General features: G+C 38.1%; 2 protein-coding genes across 3 annotated transcripts; both read right to left on the bottom strand.

Moving 5' to 3' along the window:
- Positions 1–552: 552 nt before the first annotated feature.
- LOC124639997 (retinol dehydrogenase 13-like) lies at positions 553–14699 on the bottom strand. Of its 2 annotated transcripts, none has more exons than XM_047177550.1 (8): positions 14529–14699; positions 4283–4366; positions 3821–3947; positions 3197–3333; positions 2783–2939; positions 2283–2451; positions 1496–1700; positions 553–1110 (listed from the first exon to the last, which is right to left on the bottom strand). In XM_047177550.1, the coding sequence occupies exons 2-8, from the start codon at positions 4354–4356 to the stop codon at positions 978–980; spliced, it is 1002 nt and encodes a 333-aa protein (XP_047033506.1). In that variant the 5' UTR covers positions 4357–4366; positions 14529–14699; the 3' UTR covers positions 553–977. The 2 variants fall into 2 exon arrangements, with proteins under 2 accessions (XP_047033506.1, XP_047033507.1); XM_047177551.1 differs by having other exon boundaries at positions 4283–4361; positions 14529–14698.
- LOC124639996 (patj homolog) lies at positions 7861–14519 on the bottom strand. Its single transcript, XM_047177549.1, has one exon. It carries the CDS (start codon positions 14337–14339, stop codon positions 12330–12332), a length of 2010 nt encoding a protein of 669 aa, XP_047033505.1. The 5' UTR covers positions 14340–14519; the 3' UTR covers positions 7861–12329.
- Positions 14700–15167: the final 468 nt, after the last annotated feature.

The raw sequence follows: 15167 nt of genomic DNA, 5'->3' as shown, positions 1-15167 counted from the left end.
GCGTGGATGCGTTTTTTTCCGTTGTATGGAAATATCTCCGTTTGTATGGAAAACACGCATAGTCCAACACACTGAAAATGCATCCACGCGCGTTCATGCGGATCACGCACATACATGCGGGGAAACACGCACCCCCGCGCGTAGGTGCGGGGCGAGACGCAAGGTATGGCACACTGAATCCCGCATTGCCGCGCGTGATTTTGAATGGGCGTGACGTGTATATTTGAAAATGGAAGCCGCCGTGCGTGGATCTACTAAACGCACCTACGCGCGTGAGTGCGTGAAAAACCCGCACGATGATGCAGATCTGCACTCCCGCAGGAACGCGCGTAGGTGCGTCGACACGCAAGATGCAGCGTGATGCGGGGCAGTGTGAAGATCACCTTACAGAAAATTATTTGTTTTTATTAAGGTTCTTATATATGGTTTTCACTAAGACAGACATGACGTCACACACTAGACCAGTAGCGCACTCTATTGCATCTAAGCTTAACCACGGGAGTGCCTTCAAATATATATCAACCAATGGATGAATTCAATGAAACAAATATATAATTTCTACATTTTATTAACAATAAAATCTATGCACTAAATAACACTATAAATGCTTAGACACACATTGTTTCATTCACTCAACAAAACAGATAATCTTAAAAGAAAACCCACCTTACTGTCATTCAATCTGGCAACACCGATGGTAATCTTGCCATATAAAAAAAGCAATCTACTATTTCTCAGGTTGCTTAAATTATGTTAAAATTACTTGTTCACTGAATTGTTCTGTACAAATAGTACCTAATACGTGAATGCTGAATTCTCAGCTACAAACCGACTTTTGAAGTTAAAATTAAAGGTAAATTGCGAATATTTTTATGGGCTGTAATTAAGTATAGCTTATGGCTTATATAAGCCCATGGCAATTGGAGGCCAAATCTCACGTCAATATTGTTAAAATTCTTCTATTTGAGCAGTATATATCACGCGGCAGTAGCTTTCGCGAGGGCAGCTTTATGTTCATCTAGTTTGGTCCACTTCTCGCTGACCTTCCACATCCAGCCCGCCAGCTCAAAGTCTTGAGCCAGCTTTGATGGCTCCTTCTTTTTCATGTCACTGAAATAAGGATAGATGGAATTGTAATTAGTAATTAGCAACGGTAGAAAGGCCCATTGAATTAGTGCTAACCTATCAGTAGATCTATCTATCTACAAAATGGAATTCAAAACTGACTGGCTTCTACATGAATTTTGCCGGATTCAAGGTAATTTTTTTCTGCTAAAATAGTAGAAACTTTTAACTGGCAATCCCAACTCGACAAACCGACATAAAAAATCATTTATTTCTTCAATGAGTTTTTACAATAGTACTTAGTTGCCAGAACTACCCTGGAAGCATGTAATAATGCAGTATGTAGTATGGTAATATGACTGCATTATTTCCAATTTTAAAATTATTCTATTCCAATTTAAGTCCCCAAATATACCACAGTTATACCCACACATAATAATCTCCCGAGGAGCCCTGCAGGGCAGGATCTAGAGCCGCATGGAGGATGACCTGTCCCCCGATATTGGGGGTCTTCATGAAGGGCCAGAAGAGAGGGTAGACGAAGAAACGCGAGACGCTCTTCATCATAGACATGTGGCGAGTGATGTCTGTGTCTGTCAGGCTCGGGTCTACTGCGATCACTGATACTCCCGTACCTGAGGAGTTGAAGAGAAATATGAAACCGCCTTTTGAAATGATATATGAAATACATAGTCTATATTGGCAACAATTAAGTGTCTCTTGAACACATCTGATAATGGATAAAACTGGTAGGATAAACCAATAACTTATAACTTTTTTTTTTGTATTTATTTTGGTGGCAAATAATCACATGACCCCTTTCCTTTTTGGGTGCAGCGTAAGGTAGTGTCAGACTCTTAAGCTGCCTGTCCACCGGAGCGGAGCTAGGCTGCGGAGTGGAGAAACTGAGAAATATTAACCAATAGGATTGCACAAAATCTCCGCTCCTCAATCCTATTGGTTAATATTTCTCAGTTTCTCCACTCCGCAGCCTAGCTCCGCTCCGGTGGACAGGCAGCCTTACTGACTAAAAACCACCATGTTCTTGAGTTCTTTTGAGTACCAGGGCAGCGTTAACTTGTGTGAATAATCCCGTAGCCCCGGCAATAATCTATATCTGATATGTCAATTGCTTGCTACGTTTTTATGTAAATATAAGTGCGCCCACACAAACATAATAATAAATATGCATAATTAAACGTAAACAGGAGACTCACCTAACGTCTTCCTCCCCAGTTCAGTAGCGAACAGCATAGTAGCGAGCTTGCTCTGCGCGTACGCCGCGTGAGCGTCGTACTTCTTGCTGAAGTTGAGATCCTCCTTGTTGATCTTACCGCCGAAGTGGGCGCTGCCTGATACTATGACTACGCGGCTTGGGGCTGACGCCTGGGGAATATTGATTGCTAATTTTAAAAATATTAATAAAATATTGCTGGAATTGAGCTATTTTTTAATTTGGAAAAAGTCTCATAACCATAAGTTTGTAGGTAGGTATAAAAGTTTTATGTTGATTTAACAGAATTACCAATGTCCAAAGTTAGTGTGTATTTATTGGATAATAAAAATGTATGCGTGAAAATAATCGAGCCAAAACATAATGGCTTTGTGACAGAAATGTGAAGATACCTAACCTTATACAAAAGATCTGCCTATGTACCCAACAGTTCAATATAAGTTAGCACATGTCTTTCACTTACTGTAGCTCCTTAGTGCTCACCTTTAGTGTATCCAGCAGCAAGTTGGTAAGCAGGAAGTGTCCCAGATGGTTGACGCCGAGCTGCGTCTCGAAGCCGTCCTTGGTGACGCTGGCGGGGGGCTCCATTACTCCCGCGTTATTTACTAAAACGTCGAGATAGGGCTCCTCTGACTTGAACCTGGAGACAACATTTTGGGAGTAACAAAATAATAACTAGAGAAAACTAAAGCCTATTAGGTTAGTCAACCTCTAGGCACAAAAATGGTAAAGAGAAGCCTATCATGAAAACCACTCATGCTATCGTTATCCATAAGATAGGGTTTTCAGACCATTTCTTGTGAAGAATACATTCGGAATTTAGCTTCTATGAAAAGTATCTACTGCGCAAAAAAAGCATCACATGGTGATTTTCTCCTGACACAGATGCTATCTTACCTCTCAACAAACTTCCTGATGGACTCAGTGCTGGCGAGGTCGCAGGGTCGGCAGTACACGTACTTGTTGTGCGTCTCCAGCACCAGGTCGCGCCGCACCTCCTCGCACTTCTCCATGTTGCGGCATGCCATGAACACCTGGGAACCACATCCTGGATATCGGTATTTTGCATATATGTACCTGCATATAGTCTAAATTGTGGACGCTAAAAGTAAACACTGATGTGCATGTGTATAGTATGTACCTACCAGTTTTCAGTTTTCATAATTTAAAATGGAACTACTGACCATATCGGAACTTAAAACTTGCTACAGTGGGAACCACAGAATATTGGTGTTGGTATACATGTTTGGTTTGGTGAGGCTGGATAATGCATCTACTGGATTTTTAGGTATAAGTAGCACCAATTCTTATGAAAATTATGACAAGTTCTGATGGCTGAATAAAATCCTTATACATACTTTGCCTTAAATCTTATGTATGATGTGATTAATATAAGCCCTGAGAATAAGTAGGTAATTTCTTTGGTCCCGGATCATTTATTTTTAGTTATTAGGTAGGTACAAAGAACTGCAGAATCAACTGTACAAAGAATCTTAGGTCTAGGGAAAAAGTAGTGTATACCTTAGCGCCTCTCTTGGCGAAGTCCCAGGCAGCCGCCTTGCCGATACCAGAGTTGGCTCCGGTAATGATGACCACCTTGCCGTCCGCTCTCGCGTTGCGGTCATACGGCTGCCCGCCGTAGAAGTCTCTGGAAGATTTCGAGGTATGCGTTAAAGAATTCAGGCCCCAGTTCACAGCACAATTGTCAGTTTTTCTAAAACAACGGTTTACCATATCTTTTCACATTCACAAAGTAAACTGTTGTTTTAAGAAAAACTGACGTCTGTGTTGTCGGCTAACCAAGGAAATGGGAGCAGTGAGCGATTGTTACCTATCTAAACAGTTTGTGCAGTTTTGCTGAAATACACACGATGTTACCATTAACTAGTTATAATAGGTAATCTCTATTAGTGCCATGTTACAAACAAGATTGCCGCGAAATATATATAAGAAATATAAATATCAAAGTGGTATGGTACTTACTTGAACAAACAGATGCCTCCGGCAGTGGCGGCCACGGTGGAGATCATCACCACCGGCAGATTCGGCACCCACATGCTTGCTGTTCTACCACAGATTATATAATAGTTACTACGTAACAGATAAATCACTCCATACAAAAAAGTCCATACCTACTGTTATAAGCACCTACAAGTTCCCCAACTACCTACAAATTCCTAGCTGCGTTATAAAATGAACCTTAAAAGCTCGAGCGCTTGATTGTTATTCCAATGCGATAGCGCACAGTTCAGTGACCGCAACCGTGCCGTGGCCGTGCTTAGGGTTGCTTCTTACAATTTATTAATATTTAAGTAGGAAAACAAAGTTACGCTTATTTTAAGAGAGCCATTTTTAAAACTGAGTTTTTAAATAAAAAGTAATATCAAGAATATTTTTCTTTAGTTAACTATTGTATTGCCTACTAAAATGGAGTATGGGTATATATTACTAACTAAATATTACCTAATACGTAAGCATAGGTAAGTACTTAAGTAAAGCTTTCGTCAAAATCAAAGTCGGTTTCCAACTATTTTTCGAGCACAAGTGCCATACCCCATATGGTACAACTCCGTCGAGTGTGTTGATACATACATACCTAAAATTGGTTTCTGCGTAGCGACACGCGTAATGTTCCGAGTTGTCATTAAGTTGGAACTATACCTACTTACACTCGAGATGTGTTTTGAGCTACAAAACTCACAATACAGTTCATATAACTAAGTAGGTATCTAAAGTAAAATAAGTACCTAATGATCTCTGTTGTTAAAATCATAAAGTAGAAATGTATTAATTTATAAAAAAAAATAGAATTACTAGATAAGTTCATACATATAAAATGTTTCTAAATCTTACAATAGTAGCATATAAACCAACACAACTCAAAATAATCCATCAGTTTGTGAGGTAGCTTAAAAAACCTTATAAAAACCAACAGCATAACATGCCATGAAATAAAAATAATAATATTAGAGCGCGCGCGGCGCGTGTGACTGTTGTGCGCCCTGAGCCGCGTGGGGCTACCGGTAACCCAGCGAGCGGTAGGCATTTATCGCGCGCAAGTACGTCGAGTGACAGAGGCCTGGTTCTACCAAAGATAAAAGATACATTTTCTACGTCTGGTGTATTAAAAGAAGAACAATCACCTAGAAATAACCGAGAAACGTTGTGAAGCTCAGGGTAGACAGTGATGGCCAAGAGATGGTGGGAGGTGGGCCATCTCTTCCTACACTCTATTCATCATACCTGGGTAGTTATGGTTACTTACTTTCCCTATGAACAGTCACATTATGGATGTCATTAAAAGGTTTGCGTACCTGTGTGCGAGTCTACATCATTCGATGAGTTCATATAGTAGTTATTTAATAATTTTCTGAAAACGTTGTACCTACTATGTACAGTGAATTTTTGACAGACATAATCTTCTAATAATATGAATAAGATATGTGTATATATACCTATGTAGACATAGGTAAGTAACTTAGACTAAGTAATGCTGCATTACCACAATTTCGCAGACAAACAGGTCACATTGCGGTCGTGCTAAAGTCCTAAGCTCTGTTATTATATTCCGCCCACAGACACAGCAGTGATTCGCTAAGCCTAGCTTATTTCATAAATGTGTAGGTGGACCTATATCTATAATTGTACCTACTTGTATGATGCAAGTCACTAGGGGACGACTAGGGTTGCCTCATCCAAGACTTTTCGAAAGCACTTTCCCATTTTCGAAAGCATTATTGCTGTCAAAAAAAGTCAAATAATGTATTTCATTTAGGCCTTTACAAGCACTTATGAACCTCTAAAATATAACTAGGTATGTAAGTTTGATTCTAGTTGCCCATTCCAAAAGTAACTTCCTATGGAGAAGAACGGGCAAGAAACTCCATGGTTACTCTTTTTAAAAGGCTGTGTCCTGAGGGTTACAATAGTGGCTTCTATGCCTCATCTGCCTAGCCTTTTTCAAGTCAATCCGCTAATTAGCTATGTATGTACCAGTGTTTTACAAGGAGTGACTGCCTATCTGACCTTGCCAGTGACGGGGTAACCGGATAACTAGTTCTGCTTTAGGTGTCAGACTTTCTAGAATTGCTTTGAATTTGAGAATTGCTACTTCAGTGAGTTACCAAAAATTCTGCTGCTTTTTGATAACTTGTTATGTCAGTCTAATGAAGCGTACCTACATAAGGAGTCAGTCTAATCTAAGGAGCCTCAATGATTACCCTCATTTAAATTACATCTAAGTGTCAGCCCTACGCGCAGTTAGCTTTGTTCACTATTTCGCACAAGTATGACGTAAAAGGTTTACGAGGCAGCTCCAGTTTTATTTCCAATTGTCTCCCTAGCCGCGGCGAGGGGACACACCTTTATAAATTATGCAAGGGAAACATTCACCTTTCTGTCGTATTGTTTTGTAGGTAGGTCGGAGATTTTCTCTGGTCTCTACGTGTTTTGAAAACCTTACCAATTCGATTTTTATTTTCTCTAATATCTTTGTAGGCTATTTATTTATGAAACTGTCTATTTATGTATTACAGGAGGTCAGACAGGTGGATACTCCTTGTAAAACGATGGCACTCAGCTGCATCTGGTTAAACTGGTAGCCGACCCCAACATACCTAGTTGGGAAAAGGCTAGGCAGATGATGATGTATGACACTGTTTTTGAAATTCCACAAATAATAATTTCAGATGTACGGTTTTGTCATGAGATCCTCTAAAGACTTTGTGCGACCCTCTACTTTTCTGCAATTACACAAAACGTTAATAAGATCCCAATTAGAATACGCGATTCCCATCTGGAATCCTTTCTATTCCAAGTATAGTACAAAATTAGAGTTGGTACAGAAGAAATTTTTACGTGCTATGAACTATAAATGTAATCGTTCAAAAATTCCTTACACACAATTGTTAGAACAGTATAATCTCCTAAGTTTAGAACATCGGCGCTTAGTCCTGGTTGCTATGATGTTGCATGGTTTATGTAATAATAGATTTGATTGTACAGAAATCACAAATAAGCTGTGTTATATAGTCCCTAGAACTGTTATCAGACGGGCGGCCCGCGTGCCCCGGTTGTTCCACGTGGATTCATGCCGAACTAACGCCGGGGCCCGAGTACCGCTACGTCTATTAGTGGAGACCTATAACACACACTTCATGGATCTAGATATTTTCTCCCTTCCTAGTAAAAAATTTAGAAGTCTTGCTATAAATATTCTATCACTAAATTATTAAATTCCTGATATAAATTTACTCGATTGAATTACTGATGTAAAACACGTCTTTGTTTCTTAGTTATCCAATTATTAACCCGTGGACAATGGTGTGGGTTATATGTTCACCTATTTATATTGTAAAACTTATAGTTTAAATTTTAACATATAACTGTTTTTTGTCCCCAATAAATAAAATAAATACTGTCAGACTCCGGGAATCGAACTCACGACATTGCAGCTATCGTAAGCATTGCCCCTAGAGACTAACTACCCAATAAAAAATTCTCCATCAAAGTTGGGAGTTTTTGAGTACGGTTGCACCAAGGGAGCAAAATAACAAAACTTATAATTTCTTATTTATATATTTATCCTCTTTATATTACATCTGAGTGTAATGCTAGGTGTGAGTCGTTTATAATACAAGTGCCGTAACTAAACTATGTATTTAATTTATATTATGTTGTTATATTCGCTAAGAATATGTGATTTTGTTTAAGCAAGAAAAAAGAAAATATTGTCAGAAAAATGTACGAGCCTTTATGTTATTTTCAACTACAAATCCGTAACAAGAAATACTCATAATTACTCTCAAAGAAATAAATAGTGAATTACGTTCTCGACATAACAAAATGTTACTTGAACACGCAAACCCGCCTTTACACTGTATTGCAAATAAATCTACCACGCTTAAATGAAAACCACATATTCCTAGATTTGGTAAATTAGACATTTTATATCTATTTCAGTCTGGCTGAACGGAAGATTCGTGGTGTGTTGCAATGTACATGAATGCCATTTTTGAAGATTGCACGCATCAGGAAACTATAGATAATAATATATTTTTTTCAGTTAAATTAAGTTACTAATGTCAATTTAAAATACAAATCTTAGTATAATATTTGAGGTGCACTGCATCATGCTCATATCCATGATGCATGCTTTGGTGATGCTGGGACGCTGCCTTTTCCAGAATGTAAAGTATCGTGTTAAAATCAGTCTTGCTGATGAAAAAAACCTAGAATGTAAGGATCCTTCTGCGTGCGCTCTCTTCTAGTTATCAACATTCGGCTATTGAGGTTCATCTTATTATAAAAATATTACTTTTCGCCCATTACAATGGAGCGCATAACATTATGTGAAGGTGACAAAAATATAAAAATTACAACATTTGTATACTTTATGTGCACTCGATTGTAATCGGCCAAAGATTTATTACAGCAAATGTATTTATATATTTATACATAGATATTATAAATGTACAGTAATGTTTGATTGCTGAGTGGTAGGGTAGGCCTGATTTTCAAAGGTTCATATTCTAAGTTCATAAAATACCTATATTCTATTAGTCCGATAAATCGGCGAACCTCTTAAATTAATTTTATCAAGGCTATCGGATCACGGCTCCCGAAATTAGTAAGATTAAATCTTTAGATGAACTTGATGGACTTTCAGAGACTCAATCATTTTTCTGTCACAAATCGGATTGATTTACCATTTTTTTGCATAATGTAATGACGACTTTTATCATGGAAGGATGGAAGGCAGGCAGGGATTAAGTTAAGCTTTCACTTTTTCAATACCGAAAGATGGAATATAGATGAAAAGTAGATGAAAGTGGCGACGGGTTTCTCTAAGATTGTGGTCACAGTACCAAAAAAGACTCATTAATAAATTAACAGTCTCAAAAGAGATCATGCATCTCACACGTGTGGATATAAATCCCACTACACCTACTGTTTCATCGATACTAAGAAACATCTGAGTATGCGTTATTTCCGACCGTGATAACATTTCATTTTGTTCAAACTGTGTAATCAACATTATTGTGCGACTGGCGGAGTTTACGACTACAGCGAGAACTCGTTAGTTGAGCTCAAACACGCACGCTTTTGCGGGAAAACTAATGTTTTGGAGCATGGTGTGGTGACTACAAGATTTTAATTTGATTTTTTTACTCAATAACTGAATAAAGTCTTTGAATTCCTTTATTCAATTTGGCTGTATCCCATTACATTCCCATATTATCCCTTCATTGAAACACAAGACTTTGTTGGATTTTAAGGAAGAAGAAAACAATACCTGTTACTTGCGAAGTTACCATTATATTCTGCAGTTAGTATATTGGTGTAGTGAGTACATATTTTTGCTCGCAAGTGTAAATAAAACCTTACAGAAATAGGAAATCCTCACGGCACATATTTCAGACAGATTTAAATAATAAATGCGATCTATTTATGGTTCAAGGCGGTGAACACATCACCTTAGATCCGATATTCTTATTATTTATAGTTGTATATCAAAATGTCTGTATGCTTCGATAGAATGAGCGTGCTTTTAAAAATAGCCACAGACGGTTCTGATAAATCAAAATATAATACTGTTTTATTGAATCTAGTGAGTACCTACTAGCCGTTTTCCCGCAGTTACACCCGCGTCCTGTGAGAACTACTGCTGGCACAGGGATAAAATATGTTTCTCCTATATTACTCGGGAAGAAGTAGCTTTCCGACAGTGAATTTTTTTTTATATCGATTCAGCAGTTTCGGAGCCTTTATGGTGCAAACAAAGTAACAAAAAATGTCGCCCATTTATTATACACATTGGTAATATAGAAATATCTATGAACCGTTTCACGATAGCCTTATTGAATCTTTTTTTAGAAAAAAAAATCGGGACTCATTTTTACTGGCCAAAAGTGTAGGTCCATTATTTCAATATTTAAAATCCTACAATTAGTGTTTTGTTCGATTCCTACTAAGTTACTTTTAGGGTTTAGGCAATATGTGAATAGTTTTTTTTTAAGTTTAGGTAAAATGCCTGGTGGTCGAATATTAAAATGGGTTTTTTTTAAAGTAAAAGAAAGTACCTACCTACATATTCTTTTTCAAATAAAAATAAAATTGACTATCAACAGCTCAATGTAAACCCAACATGATCAAATCTAAACTGCAATAAAATATTTACTGTTTTTTTCAGTATCACGACAATTTTGAGATCAAACAAACCAAAATTAAATTCATAAAAAACTTAAACGATTCATTCAATATCGAAATACGTTTGTAGGCCAAAATTGTTAGATGTTTCCACCAAGAATAAAACATCAAAAACATGAATACCAAATTAATATCAACACAAACAAACTTCACTAATTATAGACATGAATATTATTAATAATTTACAGAAACAATAAGACACGCGAAGCCTCATTTCGGTGGCCTATTAATTATTTAGTGATTTGATCGTGTGCATACATTAATGTGAACTGGAAAGCTTAATTATTTATTGTTACGAGAGAGATCAGGCGAAATAAATGAGACATGAAAATATTAAAAATAGGAAAATCCTCTTCTTTTTCAAGTAGGTTAAAACAGAAAATCTTATGCAAAGAAGATAACCAAAACCTCGCCAATTTTTATGTCTGGTATTTTATCAGTCTGAGGAAATGTTGGAATTTAAATCACCATTTTGCAAAAATCAAGCATTGGCTTGATGTGTTCATTGATATTGATACATTTTATTATTTAAAGTAATAGTTTGATATATTCCTCATCCTCCCTAGATCTTTGTGCTATACATTTTCAGTGTTTGCATTGTAATGGAGACTAAAACCTACGACTAACATTCATATCACATGTGCCCGCCTATTTAGTGCGAAATTATTTTTACAAACATACTGAAATTCATACTGGCATTGGTTTCTAAAGACATACCATTCAATTTACAATAAAATTAACGTACAATATTGTAGACGCTTTAAAAATAAATACAAGTATATTATTTATGATTGAAAAAATCTGTTTCATAAATAAATATGATGCTGTATACACTTAGGTTATTGCAAACTATACACAATACTTACAAAATTTTACAAAAAGGCAATAACTCAATTCACAATCAAATCCTTATTGTTTTATATAATTACATATTAATATTATAATACTATTTGATGCAAGTGTTGAGATTCAAATATCCGTATTTACATTACATAATATTTATTTTATATAATTGCTCCCTTAGGTAAATATCTACAAGATACGTGATATTACAATCTAGAGTAAAAAAAGATTGTCCAATACAGGGAACGTTTTGTGTAAAATTATTATAGGTAGGATAGCTGACTGAATGTTTTGAACTCTTGTTGTCCATGGCAAAAAAAGTTGCATTGAACAATAGTACCTACAAGGCATGTCTCTCAAACATATTTAAAACCTTGTTATTGCATTGTAAGTTTGATAAAAATTTCAATAAAAATAAGAACTTTACTTGTGTGTATAACTGTAAAAATGCATAATGTCTTTGTATGAGTCGGCGATTCGGTCACTACTGAGCTCTTCCGAGCTTACGCATACAAAGACAACATGCATGTTTTCCCACATAAGTATGGCTCACCCGTTTTCATGAATTCAAACATTCAACAGCACATACATAACTATTAAAATGTGCATTTAAAATGACATGTGTGTGTCTTACATAATACTATTTATCTAGTAAAGCGTTAATTATTATTGTATCATACGAGTTTGAGCTCTGTTGTGCACTCTTGTGATCATATGTCTACCAACAACCCTTGGAGAGATTCTGACATATATCTTGAGATTTCACCAACTCAATATAATGTACATGTTAAAACGATGCATATCTGATTAAAATCAACATCTAAAAGCTTCTAAAGCTATTTAAATTCGTTAAAAATGAGATAGAGAGCTACACAATATGTCAGATTCTTCCCAGCCAACACACTCTCCGATATGTAGACCCTAAAGCATACAGATATGACTCAACGTGACTAGTACGGTTTTAAAACACATTTAAAGATTAACTCGGCTTTGTGTTCAGTGTTGTGGTACTTTTAGACTTGGTATCTTGTGGGGGCAGTGGCCTTGCTACTCCAACCCTCACAATTCCTCTTGGAGCGCCCTTCAAAGCTTGCACGGCTTGGTCTAGGGTAGCATTTTTAATACTGACTCCATTTACAGACATAACTCGATCACCTGGTGAAATATCACCATGTTTCTCTGCTACTCCACCAGGCACTAAACTACGGACAACTATAACTGTGCCCTGAGGATCTATGGGGTCTTGATAGTCTAAAATGGAGAAACCTAATCCTTGGTCACCTTTGAAAAGCTCCACGATATCTTCTTTGCTCTGCCACATGGCTAAGCCTGATACACACTCCAGAGACCTTGACTTCTTTGAATGTCCGGAGTGATTGGTCAGTGTAGCTGTGCTGGATGTGTTGATAGAAGTGTCAGACTGGGCTTTGACTAGAGTGGTCAAATTGTTCAAGCTGCCAGATATAATCTTCCTTGCCTCAAACCCTTCTCTGTCTGAAGCCAAGTTAATAAGTGGACGGGGACCACTGTCTATGCTACTACGTGCACACACTAATCTCACTCTATTTGGAAGCTTCTTCAAAATATTCACTACTTCCATGTGAGTCAATCCGTGAAGCCTATACTCATTTGCCTCAAGGAGTTCGTCCCCAGCTGAAAGACTGCCTTCCTGGCCTACAGGACCCTCAGGGAGTACAGACCTGATGTAATGATGAGGCCTCACTTCCTGACCTCCCTCTACGTCAACAGTTCCTTCAAGACTGATGCCCAAGCCTTCAAGCTTGCTCACTTCACAAACTAATATTTCTTTGTCAGGCCCTACTTCTCCTTCCCACTTTTTCTTAATTTCTTCTTTATCAACAGCCAATAGTTCATCAAATCTCTTGTCTAACTCCTCCTGTGTAGGCTCTTGTGTCAGTTCTTGTGTATCAACAATTTCCAGAACATTAGAGTCTATAGTAGTGTTAGACTCAGGCTCAGGTTCAATTTCTACAGTACTATTTTCAGCTTGGGAAGGCACTGGGAACCAGGATAAGGTAGTTGCAGACGGTGACGGGGACGTAGGACGCTCCTCATTAAATATAGCTAGCTGAAGGTGCTCAAACTTAGGACCTCTCAGATATCTCTCTAACACTAAGTGCACAGATATGCCTGTGTTTCTTAAAATCTCTACTGCCTGTGGGTTAGTCTTATCCGCTAAAGAGGTTCCATCAACTTCTATTATTCTATCATTAATTCTAATTTTACCACTTTGTTCAGCACTGCTGCCTTCAATAATACTCTTGACAAATATACCGGACAGTTCCTCCTTCTCACACACATAACCAGCTACTGTTATACCCAATCCATACACGTTCTTATTCAAATCCACATGAACTATCTCAATCTCTGGCTGGTTGGGGATCTCCACCGGCACAGTGATTGTGATGGTGGGGGAGATGGTGTCAGATATGATAGGATGGTCAGGTATCTGCTGAGGATTATCACCAATAACACTGACAGCTGCTGCTACTAAGCTGGGCTCAGTAATACCATTTTGAGCATTGATGTAGTCAGTGAAGCACTGAGACAGGTCATACACAGCACCATAGCCAGTCTCGATGAGGTGACGGTCGAGTAATTCGGGGTCACCGAGGATCTTCGTGGGAACAAGCGCCGTGCCGGGTAGTGGCGCTCGCAGGGCCGCGGCGGGGTCGGCGGGGCGTGCGACTAGCAGGCGCACGGCGGGCCCGGCCTGGCGCAGCACGGCCGCCACCTGCTCCGACGTGAAGCCGCGGAGGTTGACGGAGCCCACCTGCAGGACGTGGTCCCCGCTCTGCAGGCGCCCGTCCTTGTCCGCTACGCCGCCCGGGAGCACGTACTTGATGACAACCCCGGTGCTGCGCCCGCCTACCAGATTAAACCCCAGGCCGTTGCCATCATTAGTGAGCTCGACGACTTCAACCTGCGCCCACTCGGTACTCAGCACCATCGCGGTTCTTCTCACCATCAGGGCACTCCCGTCGTTACGTGATGCAGCGAACGCGCGCCGCGCAGAGGTTATGAGCCCCCAGCGCCGACATCACTACGTTTACGTCACGGAAACCGACACAAAACACACGAACGCTCGTAAAATACTCAACGCGGGTCGTTGATAACGTATAAATTCGTAAAATATAATAGTATGACATTTACATACTTGCTGAAATTGGAGACAGCAGAATGTAGCCAGCTGCACGCAGGGGTGACCGACGATTAAATTAAAATTCTACTATTTTGATCTAATGGCTTTTTGTAAAATGAAAGCCATGATTAACTTAATTTCACAATAAATCTTTTTTGTTTTATCAAAATTAAATAACACACAGCTGATTTTATTAAATTTTCTTCTTGTTTACCATAGATATAATATTACTAAACAAGATTGCGCACGCTCAAAATATATATTTACGAAAATGAACTCTATTCTAACGCAATAAGGTACTAAATTGGTTGCATAATACACAGAGGCAAATCCGAGCCGAGAGGGATAGTTCGAACGGAGGCTGTTTGTCTCTTTCTAACACCTTGCCAGCATAAAAAAATGTTGTGATCAAAAGTTTTGTCTTCCCAAAAACAATTGAATCACTTATATTTTTATCTTATTTTAACAATTGTAAGTCAACAAATTAATAACAATCGCATTAATTTATTCGTATTTATTATTAAAACATAAACAACATAAATTTTTATTTTGCTTTTTTTTATTTTCTAGCGGTAACCCTGAACATTCTTGGCGCGTAATCAGCATTTAAAATTTTGTTTATATTTTTTTGTATTAAATCAATTTAAACTATTA

This window comes from Helicoverpa zea, chromosome 20 (genome assembly GCF_022581195.2).
Source record: "Helicoverpa zea isolate HzStark_Cry1AcR chromosome 20, ilHelZeax1.1, whole genome shotgun sequence".
NCBI lineage: Eukaryota > Metazoa > Arthropoda > Insecta > Lepidoptera > Noctuidae > Helicoverpa > Helicoverpa zea.
Note: the sequence above shows the minus strand (reverse complement) of the source record. Positions and strands in the feature narration are given on the sequence as shown.